Source organism: Adelges cooleyi, unplaced genomic scaffold (assembly GCF_023614345.1).
Source record: "Adelges cooleyi isolate 19-005CV unplaced genomic scaffold, UGA_ACOO_1.1 ACOO_flye_CR_arks_rails_tigmint_CR_PRNA_108, whole genome shotgun sequence".
NCBI classification, from domain to species: Eukaryota; Metazoa; Arthropoda; class Insecta; order Hemiptera; family Adelgidae; genus Adelges; species Adelges cooleyi.
In genome coordinates, this window is record NW_026095761.1 from 14737605 (window position 1) to 14750417 (window position 12813).

A 12813-nucleotide genomic window follows, 5' to 3' on the forward strand; every position below is an offset into this window, starting at 1 on the left:
TTGTCTAGAAATTCAAATACGATGTTCTTCCTGCGAACAATAGCCTAACATAGTTTAGTGTATCTAACGGCCGTATACAGAACCTATTTTCTAATCGAGTCGCAAAATTGTATTCGTTATAACTATAAACACCATTTGAATCATTAGTGTATGTGTTTTGGGTTTCTTCGTTTGCTATTAATACCTCAACAAAAATTATGAAAGAACTAACTGTTGTAAGTATAATTTATGGAGAAAAAAAACATCAGTTTCAAAGTCGGAAATTTAATTCAAGTGTAACAAAATATTTTCGAGCAAAAATGCTACTATTTAAAGTGTGCAATGTGATGTGATTTCGTTAGAGAAAATTATGTAATAACTAACTGTGATGTATGACAAAATCAAAAATACAATTTTTTTTAATGAATGTCTTTTTTTTAGGAATAATTTTATTACTCACTCTAAATCCAGTGGTCATTTGCCTCTGCAAGGCTTATTTAATTGCAAAATACCATATTAAAAAACCGAAAACTCCATTATTATATACTTGCAATTAATAACGAGAAAAATTTCTCCATAAAATTAGGTTTTTATAGTTTTATTAAAAAAAATTAGTCTATTCCGTAGGTTCAATTAGGAAATAACTAATGCCAGTTCTGAACCTGACCTCTGAGCTAAATGTATTAACTCCTTGTCAAACGTGTGTAGGCTTATCTAGTGAAGATCTTGAGAGTTCATATTTTATTCAAAGGAATGAGTTTATGCTCATGCACAATACTTGCCAACAATTGTTGTCGAACCCGGTTCACGAGGGTCGAGGAAGTTGTAGAAAATAAGCTGAGAAGAATGGTGTTTTGTACAAATTAAAAAAAAATCACACGGTTAAGTTAGGTGGCTATAACTACATAGATATATAAAAGTAATTAAAAAACAAGAAAGTGTTAAGTTAAAACTCTTGTTATACTTAATTCCAACCACTCGACAATGCAAAAGCTTATTGCAATTTGACTCCTAACGAGTAGCACTCAAAATTTGAGTATCCAATCCCTGAGTTATGTTAGAAAAAGTGTGTATACTAGATGTGAATTTATTTTTACCAACTTTTCTGTCTAATCGTTATCCGACAAATTATCAGTTGTATTTGTAATATCATAGCGACCTTGACACTTAATGGCAACAAATGGTTTAATTTGTTTTTGTGAAATAATTTTCCATCTTGGCCATGTCTTAGTTTTGCATATTATTTAGTAGATTCTTATCACCTTTGCTGTAATCGGCATTTACACCTTGTACTTCTCTCCTTGCGCCTGGAATATATCATTAATACATTATTAACTCAGAACAAAATGTTAAACAGTGTGATCGAAACCGTGTAAACATAACATACTTTATCTGTACGTTATATGATACGTTACATGACTCTTATTTTACAAACAATATATTATCTAATTATAATTATTCAAATTAAACAGTCCAATGTATAGTTGAACCGTTTCGTCGGCGGATATAAAATAAATCGTTGAACTTATTCGTTTTCCCACAAAAAAAAAACAATATAATTATACACATTATTCGTCTTAGACTTACCCAATGTCTCAAAAGGGTGTTGATTATTTGAATGATCAACAATTTTTTGTTTTACAGAAAATGAGTGGACCGACGGAAACTGTTGTCAAGAATACTGACGGGCCCCCGGTTGACAAAGATGATAGAGTGAGACTTAAAAAGCAGCTCGGCCTTCTCGAGGGTTGTGCCATCATTCTTGGCATCATATTTGGATCTGGTAAGTAAAAAAATCTCTTCTCTATATGTATAAAAAAGAAAGTCACTTATTTTTGCCCAGGATAGTCTTCGAAACTACTGACGCATTTTCACTGTTATCATTGTCATCGTAGCTGTTAACATACTGTTGATGTTTAAGGTGAAAATCGAGTTATTATGAGAAGAATTTTTATATCAATATAAGAATAATTATAACCATTTGCCAGACTATACAGTGTGTTAATATGTGATACTCTATCGTTTAACTTAAGATGTGTTTAATAATTATTATGCATAAATCACTGTGGCATAAAATAATATATTCCAAAAATACCTACTTGTAATTATGATATTTCTTGGATTGTTTTTCGATACAAACCGCATGCAAGAGTTGGGAACTGGGAACTTGATTAGGCAATTATTTTATTATGGGATCAACCGAAAGAATGTTCTATTGATGTGAAATGATTTACTTATTTCGTAAATGACTCTTGGCCCTAAAATGTATTTGAATATTATCAGCGACGAATTAATTCGGTCAAATAGCACTGTATAGCGTATAGTATAACTGATTAAAATGTTTATTTGCTTCCGCTAAACGTTTCACAATCGGGATTGTAAAGAAAAAAATATATTTTTTGTTTTCACTTAAGTAACGGTTGAAAATGATTAGGGGTGAGACTTTTGTTATGAAACAAGCCTACTGACACGGCGTCTTTTAAAATATCTATTAAGAAGTTAATCGGTTTTGAAACCAATAGGTTAAAAATTGTTCTTATAGTTTCTCTTGTCACACAAATTAATTATCTTATACATTTACATTTGAGTCAAAACAAAGCGAATACCGTTATGTAACTTTAAAATTTAAGCAACTTTGATTTTTACTTAAATCTTTTTAGAAAATAATATTTGACTTAATCAGCTAATTGATTAGTTTAAAATTAATAACTTTAAAAAATCATTATGTTCTCAAACTTTTGGAGAGCCTTTTTTAAAATCACAATATAAACCTGTGTACTTAGATTACTACGGTTATAAACTAAACCTACCTATTCTGGCGATTGATTTTGACTTAATCAACTTAACTTTACTTAGCTCAACTTATACTATTAAATAGTGCAAAAATGTATATGAATAAAAAATGACTTAAATTCCATTTTTGGACTAATCTGGTTGTTACCAATCACCCAAGATATAATTCTCATTTATTTTTAAATTTTGATTACCTATTAATTTTAGAAGAACTAAATGAAGAAGGGCACAGGGAAAGAATGATATTTGTTCATCTTTTCGATTTTGAGTTGGGTACCATTTAATGGTACAAAGACCCTATTATCGAGTGTAGAAAAAAAAGGTTACAGTGGGGCCAACTTAGCGCCTTAAAAACGGTTGACACAGATTTGTTCGCACAAACTAACTTTGTTTTTGTTCTCCTGAAAAATTGGCAGAAGTGGACTACTACCCTTCTTCTCCGGTGCCCTTCAAATCTTAAAATAAACTACTGTCCTTTGAAGTTTTCCTATCATTTGATATAATTTTTTTTTGTTAAATCGTTTTTTGTTGTAGATATTAACGTCGCTTTTATTAGTGAGTGTTGTTTTCAACTTTTTTATGTTGAACTTTATTCGGTTCTTTATAAACAATGAAGTATGTTTGCCACTAATATTTATATTAATAGTATTTGATTTACGCTAATCATGATGTAGGTACGCTAAAAATAGCGTATGATACGAATAATAAATGGCCTATATTGAACTTATTTTAACATAATATTATATATTATTATTATTATTTAATAGTGAAGGTACTTCATCTTTGGAGTTTGACACCCAAATCGTGTGCATTAAAAACATAACTTGTGATTGTATAATCATGTTGTTTTTAAATGAGGACGTCAATTTGTAGCCTCGACCTGACGTTTGGTAAATCATCTAATAAATTACTATTCTTGTAATTGCTGTTGCCCAGCATCATCACGGTCATTGAACGTACCTCTCCATTTTCTGTTAGCGTGCTACCGCTTTTAAAAATCATCGTGTAAATCAAATGGCTGGTTCGTATGATTTGAAATTTAATCGTCTAGACCGTTTGCCATGTTTTGTATCCAATATTGGTATTTTTTTTTTTAGTTTATAGTCGCTATTATATTTCATAAAAAAGAAACCCTTTTGATCTTCAACTACTGTCTTTTTCAAGCTTGTGTACCTGTTTTACAACTAGTTAATTGTGTAAAAATGTGGTACTGGATACTCGAGTGTCATTTTTTTTTGTGGGGTTTGCCTTCCATGCAGGACTCCCATCAGAGGTACGAAAACAAGAAATCTTTATGGGGAGGGGGTAAAAGAAAAAGTATAGCTTACAAATATAAATCATAAGTTGGAGATTAAATTCACGTCGAAACTTGCTCGGGTGATTCTTAGAAGTCATCACCAACCAAAAAAAAAAAAAATGTTAGCATAAATATTTTGAATTCTCGGTGGATTTAAGAATTTACCTTTTCAGTTTTTATATAATGATTTGTGTTAATACTATAATTTATTTAAACATTATTGTTCTAGGTATTAGCTTTACGTTTTAACCATTTGTTTGTGTAATGGATAAAATTAATATTTTTGGAACACAAGCATCCCATTGTACAGAAATTTCAACAGCATACTAATTGCTCCACACAAAATAAAAAAGGGATCAAAGGCACAAATCGACAATGCCAGTCGACATTAACCTAAACACCCACGCTTTCCATTTCCCACGCCACTAGCATACATAATCAAATAATCTAATAATTATGCGAAGCTGAGAAATAATTTACCTTATAATAGTTTTATAAAAAAAAATTCACATTGTCAACACTGTTCATTTGACCGCCATCATAAAATGTTACAACAATAAAATTGATTGGTATATTAAAACACTCCAAAGTGGGCAGAAACCATTACTAAAATTATAATATCACGAAATATTATTTTTAATGTATTTTAGTTAATCATAAGTCTGAGAATTTATTTAAAAATAATTATAATGTTTAATTGTATCCTTTGTGATTTATCTAAATAACTTTATTAAAACATGAAAAAACAATCTAGAAAAATATAATAGGTATAATTGAAAGGGTACTTTTATTATAGTTTATGGTTAACGAATATCAAATTAGGAAAACATTTAAAGATAACAGTTAGGTTAGTACATTCTAATTACTATATAAAGTAATAACAGTATTTAGTTTTTAAACATTGTATTTATCATTTCTAAATATATGATAAAAATTGATCGGTACAAATGTATTGAAGCATAATATACATTTTGTATTATCAATATTAAACGTTTTAAAAATACTTAAACGCATATTAATTATTGGATAAAATATATATGATAGTAAACCGTTTTATATATCTGTGGCTTGGGTCTAAAAGGGCCAATGTCAATTTTGGGCATAAACGAGTTAGTCCGCTAAATGCAAAAATTGAAACATCCTTTATTTACTGTGAAAAAATCACACTCCGGGGCCAAAAAATGAATTACTTATGAAGACTTAGGTAAACAAATTAACATAGAGCCTAATGGAAAATAAAAACTTCAAAGCTCATTTTCCTAGAGTTGCAAAAAGTGAGATTGGCCCTTTTAGACCCAAGCCAAGATTATTTCTTAAGTTAATTCACTTATATTAATATTATAAAAGATGTTATTTAAGAAAAATGGAATAAGCATTATTAATAAATAAATCGGATTAAAGTAAACCTTTATACGTTTAATCTATTTTATAAATCCTTTCCAGTAATTTTATACCTTTTTTTTTTAATTTATTTTTTTTTGCATAATAGCATGTTGAACTTGAAATGCCTTAAGAGGCGTGTAGTTGGGTCATTGTTCCCGAATCTTTCAGACGCGCTGTATATGCCAGTATTAGACTCTATTGTTCCCGGTACAGTGTCCTTGGAGTGTAATAAATTTCGATTATTATTTTAAGAAAAAGCAATAAAACCGGAGATGAATAGCTCTTTTAAAAGTGTACGCAGCAACAATATTTGGTAGTACCCCTTAGTTTTGAAGTATACCGTAGGCAATATGACATTGTAAGGACTACTGTTTTTGTCAGATATGAAGGTGGTTAATAATTTAACGTAAGCCACGTTAGTTTTTGGAAACGATAATTGTTTTTACGATCTACAGTTTTGTGTCCAAACGTTTATTTGAATGTGATTTTGATCACTTTCAGTTATACCTAACAATCTCAAAGGCCTTCCCCTATTCTAATATGCTCCGGCCCAAGTCTGCTGGCTTGGTTTTTTTAAAATCATTGTAAAATAACCAAAACGATGAATAAATTTGTCTATATTTTACTACCTACTCTCTTGGTAATTTGATTTTCGAGTTTCAACCGTATTATCAATGTTGGAATATTGTGTGTTCACAGGTATCTTTATCTCACCGTCTGGCGTCATGAGCGAAGTGGGCTCGGTGGGTCTAAGCTTAAGCATGTGGGTGTTGTGCGGTTTGTTGTCAATGATCGGCGCCCTGTGTTATGCCGAACTGGGTACATCCATTCCAAGGTCTGGCGGCGATTACACGTATCTGTTCGAAGGATACGGTCCTCTGCCTGCGTTCTTGTACCTGTGGGACGCCATGCTAGTGTTTGTGTAAGTATAGAAAAAAAACAAAGAATAATGTCACCGAACCGGATTGAAAAAGCAATGTGGTTTAAGTTGTAACACTTTCCTCCTCGATAACACTGACTTGTTGGGTTTCAGGCCAACTACAAACGCCATTATGGGACTGACCTTTGCCAATTATGTTATCAAACCGTTCTTCCCGGATTGTGAGAACCCAGACTCGGCGGTCAGGCTTTTGGCAGCTGCTGTGATATGTAAGCCACATTAACGATTTGTCAATTACAGGTAGACCTAGGCATTATTGAAATAAAACCCCAAATACTATAAAAAATAAAAATAAAAGTCGCCTTTGCCTTCTTCTTATCCCATATAAATGGTATGATACAACAAATAAAAATTGTCCAGGTCTAATTATAGACAAAACATAAAATAGTCGTTAATGTAGAATGTGCAAAATATCCTTAGGTCTTATAACTTTCGTCAATTGTTGGAACGTCAAGGCAACGACCAAAGTACAAAACGTTTTCATGTTCACCAAGATTGCCGCATTAGTTTTGATCATTGTTTTCGGCGGAGTTTACCTATATAGTAGTATGTATCAATAATTTCCAACCAATGATATCATTTTTATCTCCTCTTTGTCATGTTCTGTGTAATTAATTACATTTTTCTTATGTAGACGGATTTCATAGGTTTGAAAACCCGTGGCAAGGATCCATCACAGATCCTGGCCGACTAGCCGTTTCAGTATACTCTGGGATTTACTCGTATTCCGGCTGGTAAGGCAACTAAAGCTATAAAATTATGTTTAAAAATATTAATTTTAAAATTATGATATGTGTTGTTTTTTTTTATTAGGAACTATTTAAATTTTATGACCGAAGAGTTACGGAACCCATATGTGTAAGTATAATTTATAAAACTAAAAACATATTTAAGTCTATATTTTACAGGTGACCAATTTTTTTTTAACTACAGAAACTTGCCCAGAGCCATTTATATATCCATGCCTTTAGTGACGATCATTTATGTGTTGGCCAATGTTGCGTACTTGTCCGTTTTGAGTCCAAAAGACATGGCCTCGACCAACGCTATTGCTGTGGTAAGTACAATTGTGTTTTACCCACAAACGAATATTTTATCGTATTTGTATGTTTAGACCTTCGGTCATTTAGCGATGGGTTCATTTGAATGGGTTATGCCGCTGATGGTTGCTTTGTCGGCATTTGGAGGTCTCTGTGTACACATCATGACTTCGTCTAGGTAACCTAATTTCCTAATATATAATATAATAGTCATCATGTAAACTTTTTTAAATTTGTTATTCAGGATGTGTTTTGTAGGAGCCCGTTATGGTCATTTCCCAACTTTTTTGTCGTACATCAACATTAATAGATTCACGCCAACTCCGTCTTTGGTGTTTTTGGTAAGACCTACATTTGGTGGTTAATAACGATAAAAAATAAAATTATTGTTAAGGTGACGTTATCACCCAATTTTCTAGTGTCAAAACATACCTATGCAGAATGTGTTTTACCCACTATGTGATGCTTTTAGAGCAAAAATACTTAAAACCAAAACAAAAGATGACAAGATTTAAGAGATAATGTCATATCCTCTATTTGATAAACCTAGTATGTAACTTAACATTTAAAACCACATTTTTTAAATAACTAACTTTTTTATTTTCAAAATCGTATATGACATTGTCTCCGAAATGTTGTTATCTTTCATTTTTATGATCGGTGTTTTTGCCCTACAAAGTAAAACCACTATTGACCAAGTGAAATGCATCTGCCTAGCTATGTTCAGATGAAATCTTTTTTTTTAAATCTGTCAAGGTTGCTGAATAGTCCGAAAAATAAATTAACTACTGAAAAATGAGTCCTAATTACTGAACTAATAACTACACATCACAGTTTAACTTAAAAATTAAGATTTTGCAATAAATTGCCTATACTTAACTCATTAAAAATTAGGGGGTAAACCTCCTCTTAATGTTTACCTAAAACATTTTTTTCATCTTAATTTTCAGAATATTCTGTCACTATTAATGTTGTTTACGAGTGATGTAAATATGCTCATCACCTACTCAAGTATCGTCGAATCATTCTTCACCATGTTGTCAGTTTCTTCAGTTTTGTGGAGCCGATGGAAAAACCCAGACATCAACAGACCAATCAAAGTAATTATTTACTTTATTTTTACATACTGAAACTTATAATATTCATTTGTGAAAAAAAGGTGGCCCTTTGGATTCCGATCTTGTATGTTCTGGTATCTCTCTTCTTGATTTTGTTGCCGTGTTACGTGAAGCCGAAGGAAGTCGGAATGGGCGTAGCCATTACCTTGTCAGGCATACCTGTGTACTACCTATGTGTCGTTTGGCAAACAAAACCTGTGTGGTTTCAAAATTCATTAAGTAAGTACAAAAAACAAAATAACTCTAATCGATTAAAATTACTATTCATAAAACAAAAACTTTAATACTAATCTTTCAGAGAACGTCACTTTTTTCATTCAAAAATTGTTTGTCAGCGCAAAAGAGGACAAAGCCGAAGAAGATATTTGGGAATAACACAATTCTCGCTATTTCCTCATTTCTAAGATCTGCTCATAAATTATTATTTATTTATTTTAACTTTGGGTAACTCAACGGGTTCAACAACTATATTTTTTTGTGAAGAGAGCCTTACCCATCTCACTCCACATAATATTAACCATGATGTCATCTCGTATTAACACATATTTCTTACTTAATTTTTATTTATAAGGGCTTAACTCTGTTTACTGCAACTCAAAGCCTTTTCATTAAAATAATGCATTTAAAATAATATACATAGATATATTATGAATGCTACGATCTATTTATTTGATAATTCATTACTTTTTAAGTTTGTGCTTTTATCTTTAACGCGCAAAGCTGAGAAAAAATTAATTTACCAAAACAAAAAATAGGATTCCATTCAAAACTCTTTGAATAAAAACATCAATTTTTTTTTTTTTTATTGTCCATCAGTATTAAAAAATTGTATAACATGTTTACATTAAACATTGTATTATATTATTTACATTGAAAATAAATAACTATGTTGATGTTTTATTATTTATAATTATTTAAGAAAGCCATGTGGTTTTTTGTTGACACAATTTATTCTGTCTTCAGCGAGTGTTTCTTCTAGTACTTTGTTTAGTAAAACGCCAATATTCGAACCGGACTAAAAATACATTTTATAAATCTTAATAATTATTACTATAGTAAAAAATTTGAAATACTTACCATAATTATATCATTTAACGTGTCTGGCATAAAACTGCCGGCTCCTTTTTTCAACACTGCCGTTATTTTTCCTGCTGGGGTAACTGAAACCACCATACATCCAGCGCCGCATATTTCTTCTTCGATGGTTGGATCGGCAACATAATTGTTGCCAATCTTGCATAACGATACCAACACTGGTAAGTTGCCGGCTTCTTCTAAAGGTCTGGTATCGAAAGGATCGTCGGAAATCTGTAAATCTATGTTCTTGCCATCCTCGTAGGTTCCCACAATAGTCGGTAAACTTGTGTTGCACAAAGCTGCTTTAGCGGCTAAAGATACGGCATCAAATAGATTTCCTAAAAAATATAATATAGATTAGATTAACTAATTAAATAAATCCTACATTTTATCAGGTTTTTGATTCTATATTTAAATAAAGCCAATATTAGGAAATAATGACAGAAATTGTAATTAAAAAAAAATTTTAGAAACAAAACATATTTAAAACATTAAAAAAACGAAAATACCCGGAAAAATTAAACAAAAACAATACAGGCGTGCTATTTGCGATAACGTGAGTAGTCGCACATTGTATAATTTACTACAGTATAAAGTTAGTGATAATCATATATATTATAACCAATTAATTTGTATCAAATATTAAAGCATTTATTGTACCTTAAACCTTAATTTAATAATAGGCTGTTATAAAATAAAAACAATATAATATACTCAAAAAAACAAACGAAAAGAATAAAAAATAATTAAAGTAATACAAATTAATAAGTACAAAACTTGTATTACAACAGAGCGCCCGATGAAAGGTTAAAATATTCAAACAAAAATATTATATTTTATACTAGAATTTAATTTATTAAAAAATTCCTATTTTTTTTTTTTTTAAACTTAAAATTTGTAAATATTTACAAAAACTACTATCTACATTTTTAGCTTTCAAGTGAGAAGGTTACAATTTACAATTGTGTTTTTTGTATGTAAACAATAACTTTTTTCATTCAAACTTAAGTAAAAAGCAAAAATTATCCTTTTTGAAAATGGTTTAACATAAGATTTTCTGTACTATAACTTGGATTACCAGTGTAAATCAATACTGGGCATTTTTATTTAACTAACAAAAATTGTTTGAAAATAATGAGTTATTTGTGGTGTATTTTTATTTAGCTCTTGATTATTTATAACCTGACATTTTTCACAGTCGACTTAGAACAACAGTCGTTTGTATTATTGTGTCAATAATTCTGAATAAAAAATAAACTTATGATTATTATCTCACCGCCACATTCTAAAATGAGAACATCAACGAATAATTTCCAACACGATTGACCGGGTACTATGCAAAGTTTGGACAAATCGAAAACTGGACTGTGAGCCAAGTATAGAAAACGACTGAGTTCAGCGGCAAGTTGTTCACCACCACGGCCCTCAAACGCTGGTGTAGCATTGGCCGAACTTTAACAAAATAAAAACAAATTATTACTGGGTTATTAGTTAAAGAACTATTAGTAAATACCAGTCGACAAAATATTCGATTTTTCCGTGATTTAATGTTTCAGGGAGGGGTGAATCGATCTCCACTTTGACGCACACCAATATATCGGAATTGGCCAGTCGGAGGCGAGCTGATCCATTAGCATTACTCACAATATCCATTTCTAGTTCCATTGGCCTGTAATCTTGTCGACTGCGGCCATCACAACGAAAATTTTCCTATTATTTAATGTAAATTAATAATATTATAATTATTAATAATATTTAAACTCACTTCGACTCCATGAATGATGTATACTTTTTCAGCCTCGTTTAAAGACACTAAACTCATGACGACTAATGTATTAAATATATTATACTAAATATAAAAGATTTTATAGAATATTTTTTAGTAAGATGTAAATTGTGTAAGTTTTTGAAACCATATTCTAATATTCATTGGCTTGTTGATTGTAATGTATTGGATGGATTCAAAAGGAAAACGAGTATCTTATCAATCAAGAGTTAAGAGCGAGCACATGTCATGTCTGTTGTATTATGATAACATTAGGAATGGTGTCGGCTGTTGACGTTCATAACGATATTAAATCAAATCGAGATTAGTTCACTCGGTCAGCTACGAAATTTTCTACGTACCTTTTCTTCCAATGAACATAACATTTTTGAAAATTTTTCAATATTAAAAAACTAATTTTTTACATAAAAAAAACAAAAAAATCTGTTTCTAACATAACTTAGTAAAGTGTTAAAATTTAATTAAATTTGGACCATCTAAGTCGAAATTTTGTCAGGCTTTTTGGTCTTAAAATAGACCATTCATTCCTTTTAACTAAATAAATACATGGATTTTAATACTAAACTATTAATATTACATTAGTACATGAACAGATACCGTGTAATAATTATTAAATGTAAAACAATTACTTTTCCCAAATTAGTTAGATACCTACTCTGCGCCCTCCAAAAGTTTGTATGGTCAACTTATTAGGGTAGGCGACCTGTTGACATCTTTAATGTTCATTTGATAATTATTAAAAGATAGTTGACTAGTGACATATCTATTTTTTGATTAATAATACATTTTTAGATTTTTAAATGCCGGTAACTGGCGTCTGAATGCGCAATTCTGATTACATCTTTAATTTTTCTTGTTTATCCTCGGGGGGATTGGTTTGGGGGGGGGGGAATTGTATTATATTATGATATTGTAATATAGTAGGTCATTATACTCGTTTCCAAACCACCTATGAGGTAGAGTATTTGGCTCGTTTTTTTTAACGTGGTATCTCCATCTACGATGATGTTTCAAATTGTATTTACTGTACCTAAAACCACCAGCAATGTGTGGTAAGGGCATCTCGTGAGCTAGTCAATACTAAATTGGCATTATGTGTGTAGCGTGCATTATTCAATATTATTGAAGATATTGAGTGTAATACTATAATGAAGATAATGACAATCGAGGAGGTTATCCTGCAGGACCACGAGAAAGATTGAATCCGATTTGACTGCTTGGGCGAACACAAGGGCCTATGGTGGTCTTATACATCGATGTCGATCCGGGCATAACTTAATACTAACTTAATACTACAGACAAGGACATCCGGTTCTCGACATCTGAGTGGCCACGCAACAGTCTGTGGTGGACTTATGCATCGAAGTCGATCCGGGCATAACTTAAGACTAACTTAATAC

General features: G+C 31.1%; 2 protein-coding genes across 6 annotated transcripts in view; one reads left to right on the top strand and one right to left on the bottom strand.

Moving 5' to 3' along the window:
- LOC126847372 (Y+L amino acid transporter 2) overlaps positions 1-9450 on the top strand; it is a 234813-nt gene extending 225363 nt beyond the window's left edge. For 2 of the 4 annotated variants that reach the window (XM_050587535.1, XM_050587536.1), the window contains exons 2-13: positions 1622-1762; positions 6152-6374; positions 6486-6601; positions 6813-6938; positions 7027-7126; positions 7206-7250; positions 7326-7449; positions 7507-7610; positions 7677-7773; positions 8383-8532; positions 8592-8769; positions 8849-9450. In XM_050587535.1, the coding sequence (XP_050443492.1) occupies positions 1627-1762; positions 6152-6374; positions 6486-6601; positions 6813-6938; positions 7027-7126; positions 7206-7250; positions 7326-7449; positions 7507-7610; positions 7677-7773; positions 8383-8532; positions 8592-8769; positions 8849-8925 (1476 nt within the window). In that variant the 5' untranslated portion in view covers positions 1622-1626 and the 3' untranslated portion in view covers positions 8926-9450. Of the gene's footprint in view, positions 1-56; positions 216-1621; positions 1763-6151; positions 6375-6485; positions 6602-6812; positions 6939-7026; positions 7127-7205; positions 7251-7325; positions 7450-7506; positions 7611-7676; positions 7774-8382; positions 8533-8591; positions 8770-8848 lie in introns of those variants that run through there. The other 2 variants (XM_050587533.1, XM_050587534.1) reach the window with 2 other exon arrangements.
- Positions 9353-11597, bottom strand: LOC126847375 (exosome complex component RRP42). Of its 2 annotated transcripts, none has more exons than XM_050587546.1 (5): positions 11393-11597; positions 11141-11337; positions 10904-11079; positions 9628-9965; positions 9353-9565 (listed from the first exon to the last, which is right to left on the bottom strand). In XM_050587546.1, the coding sequence occupies exons 1-5, from the start codon at positions 11447-11449 to the stop codon at positions 9461-9463; spliced, it is 873 nt and encodes a 290-aa protein (XP_050443503.1). In that variant the 5' UTR covers positions 11450-11597; the 3' UTR covers positions 9353-9460. The 2 variants fall into 2 exon arrangements, with proteins under 2 accessions (XP_050443503.1, XP_050443504.1); XM_050587547.1 differs by having other exon boundaries at positions 11141-11311; positions 11393-11596.
- Between the last annotated feature and the right edge of the window lie 1216 nt (positions 11598-12813).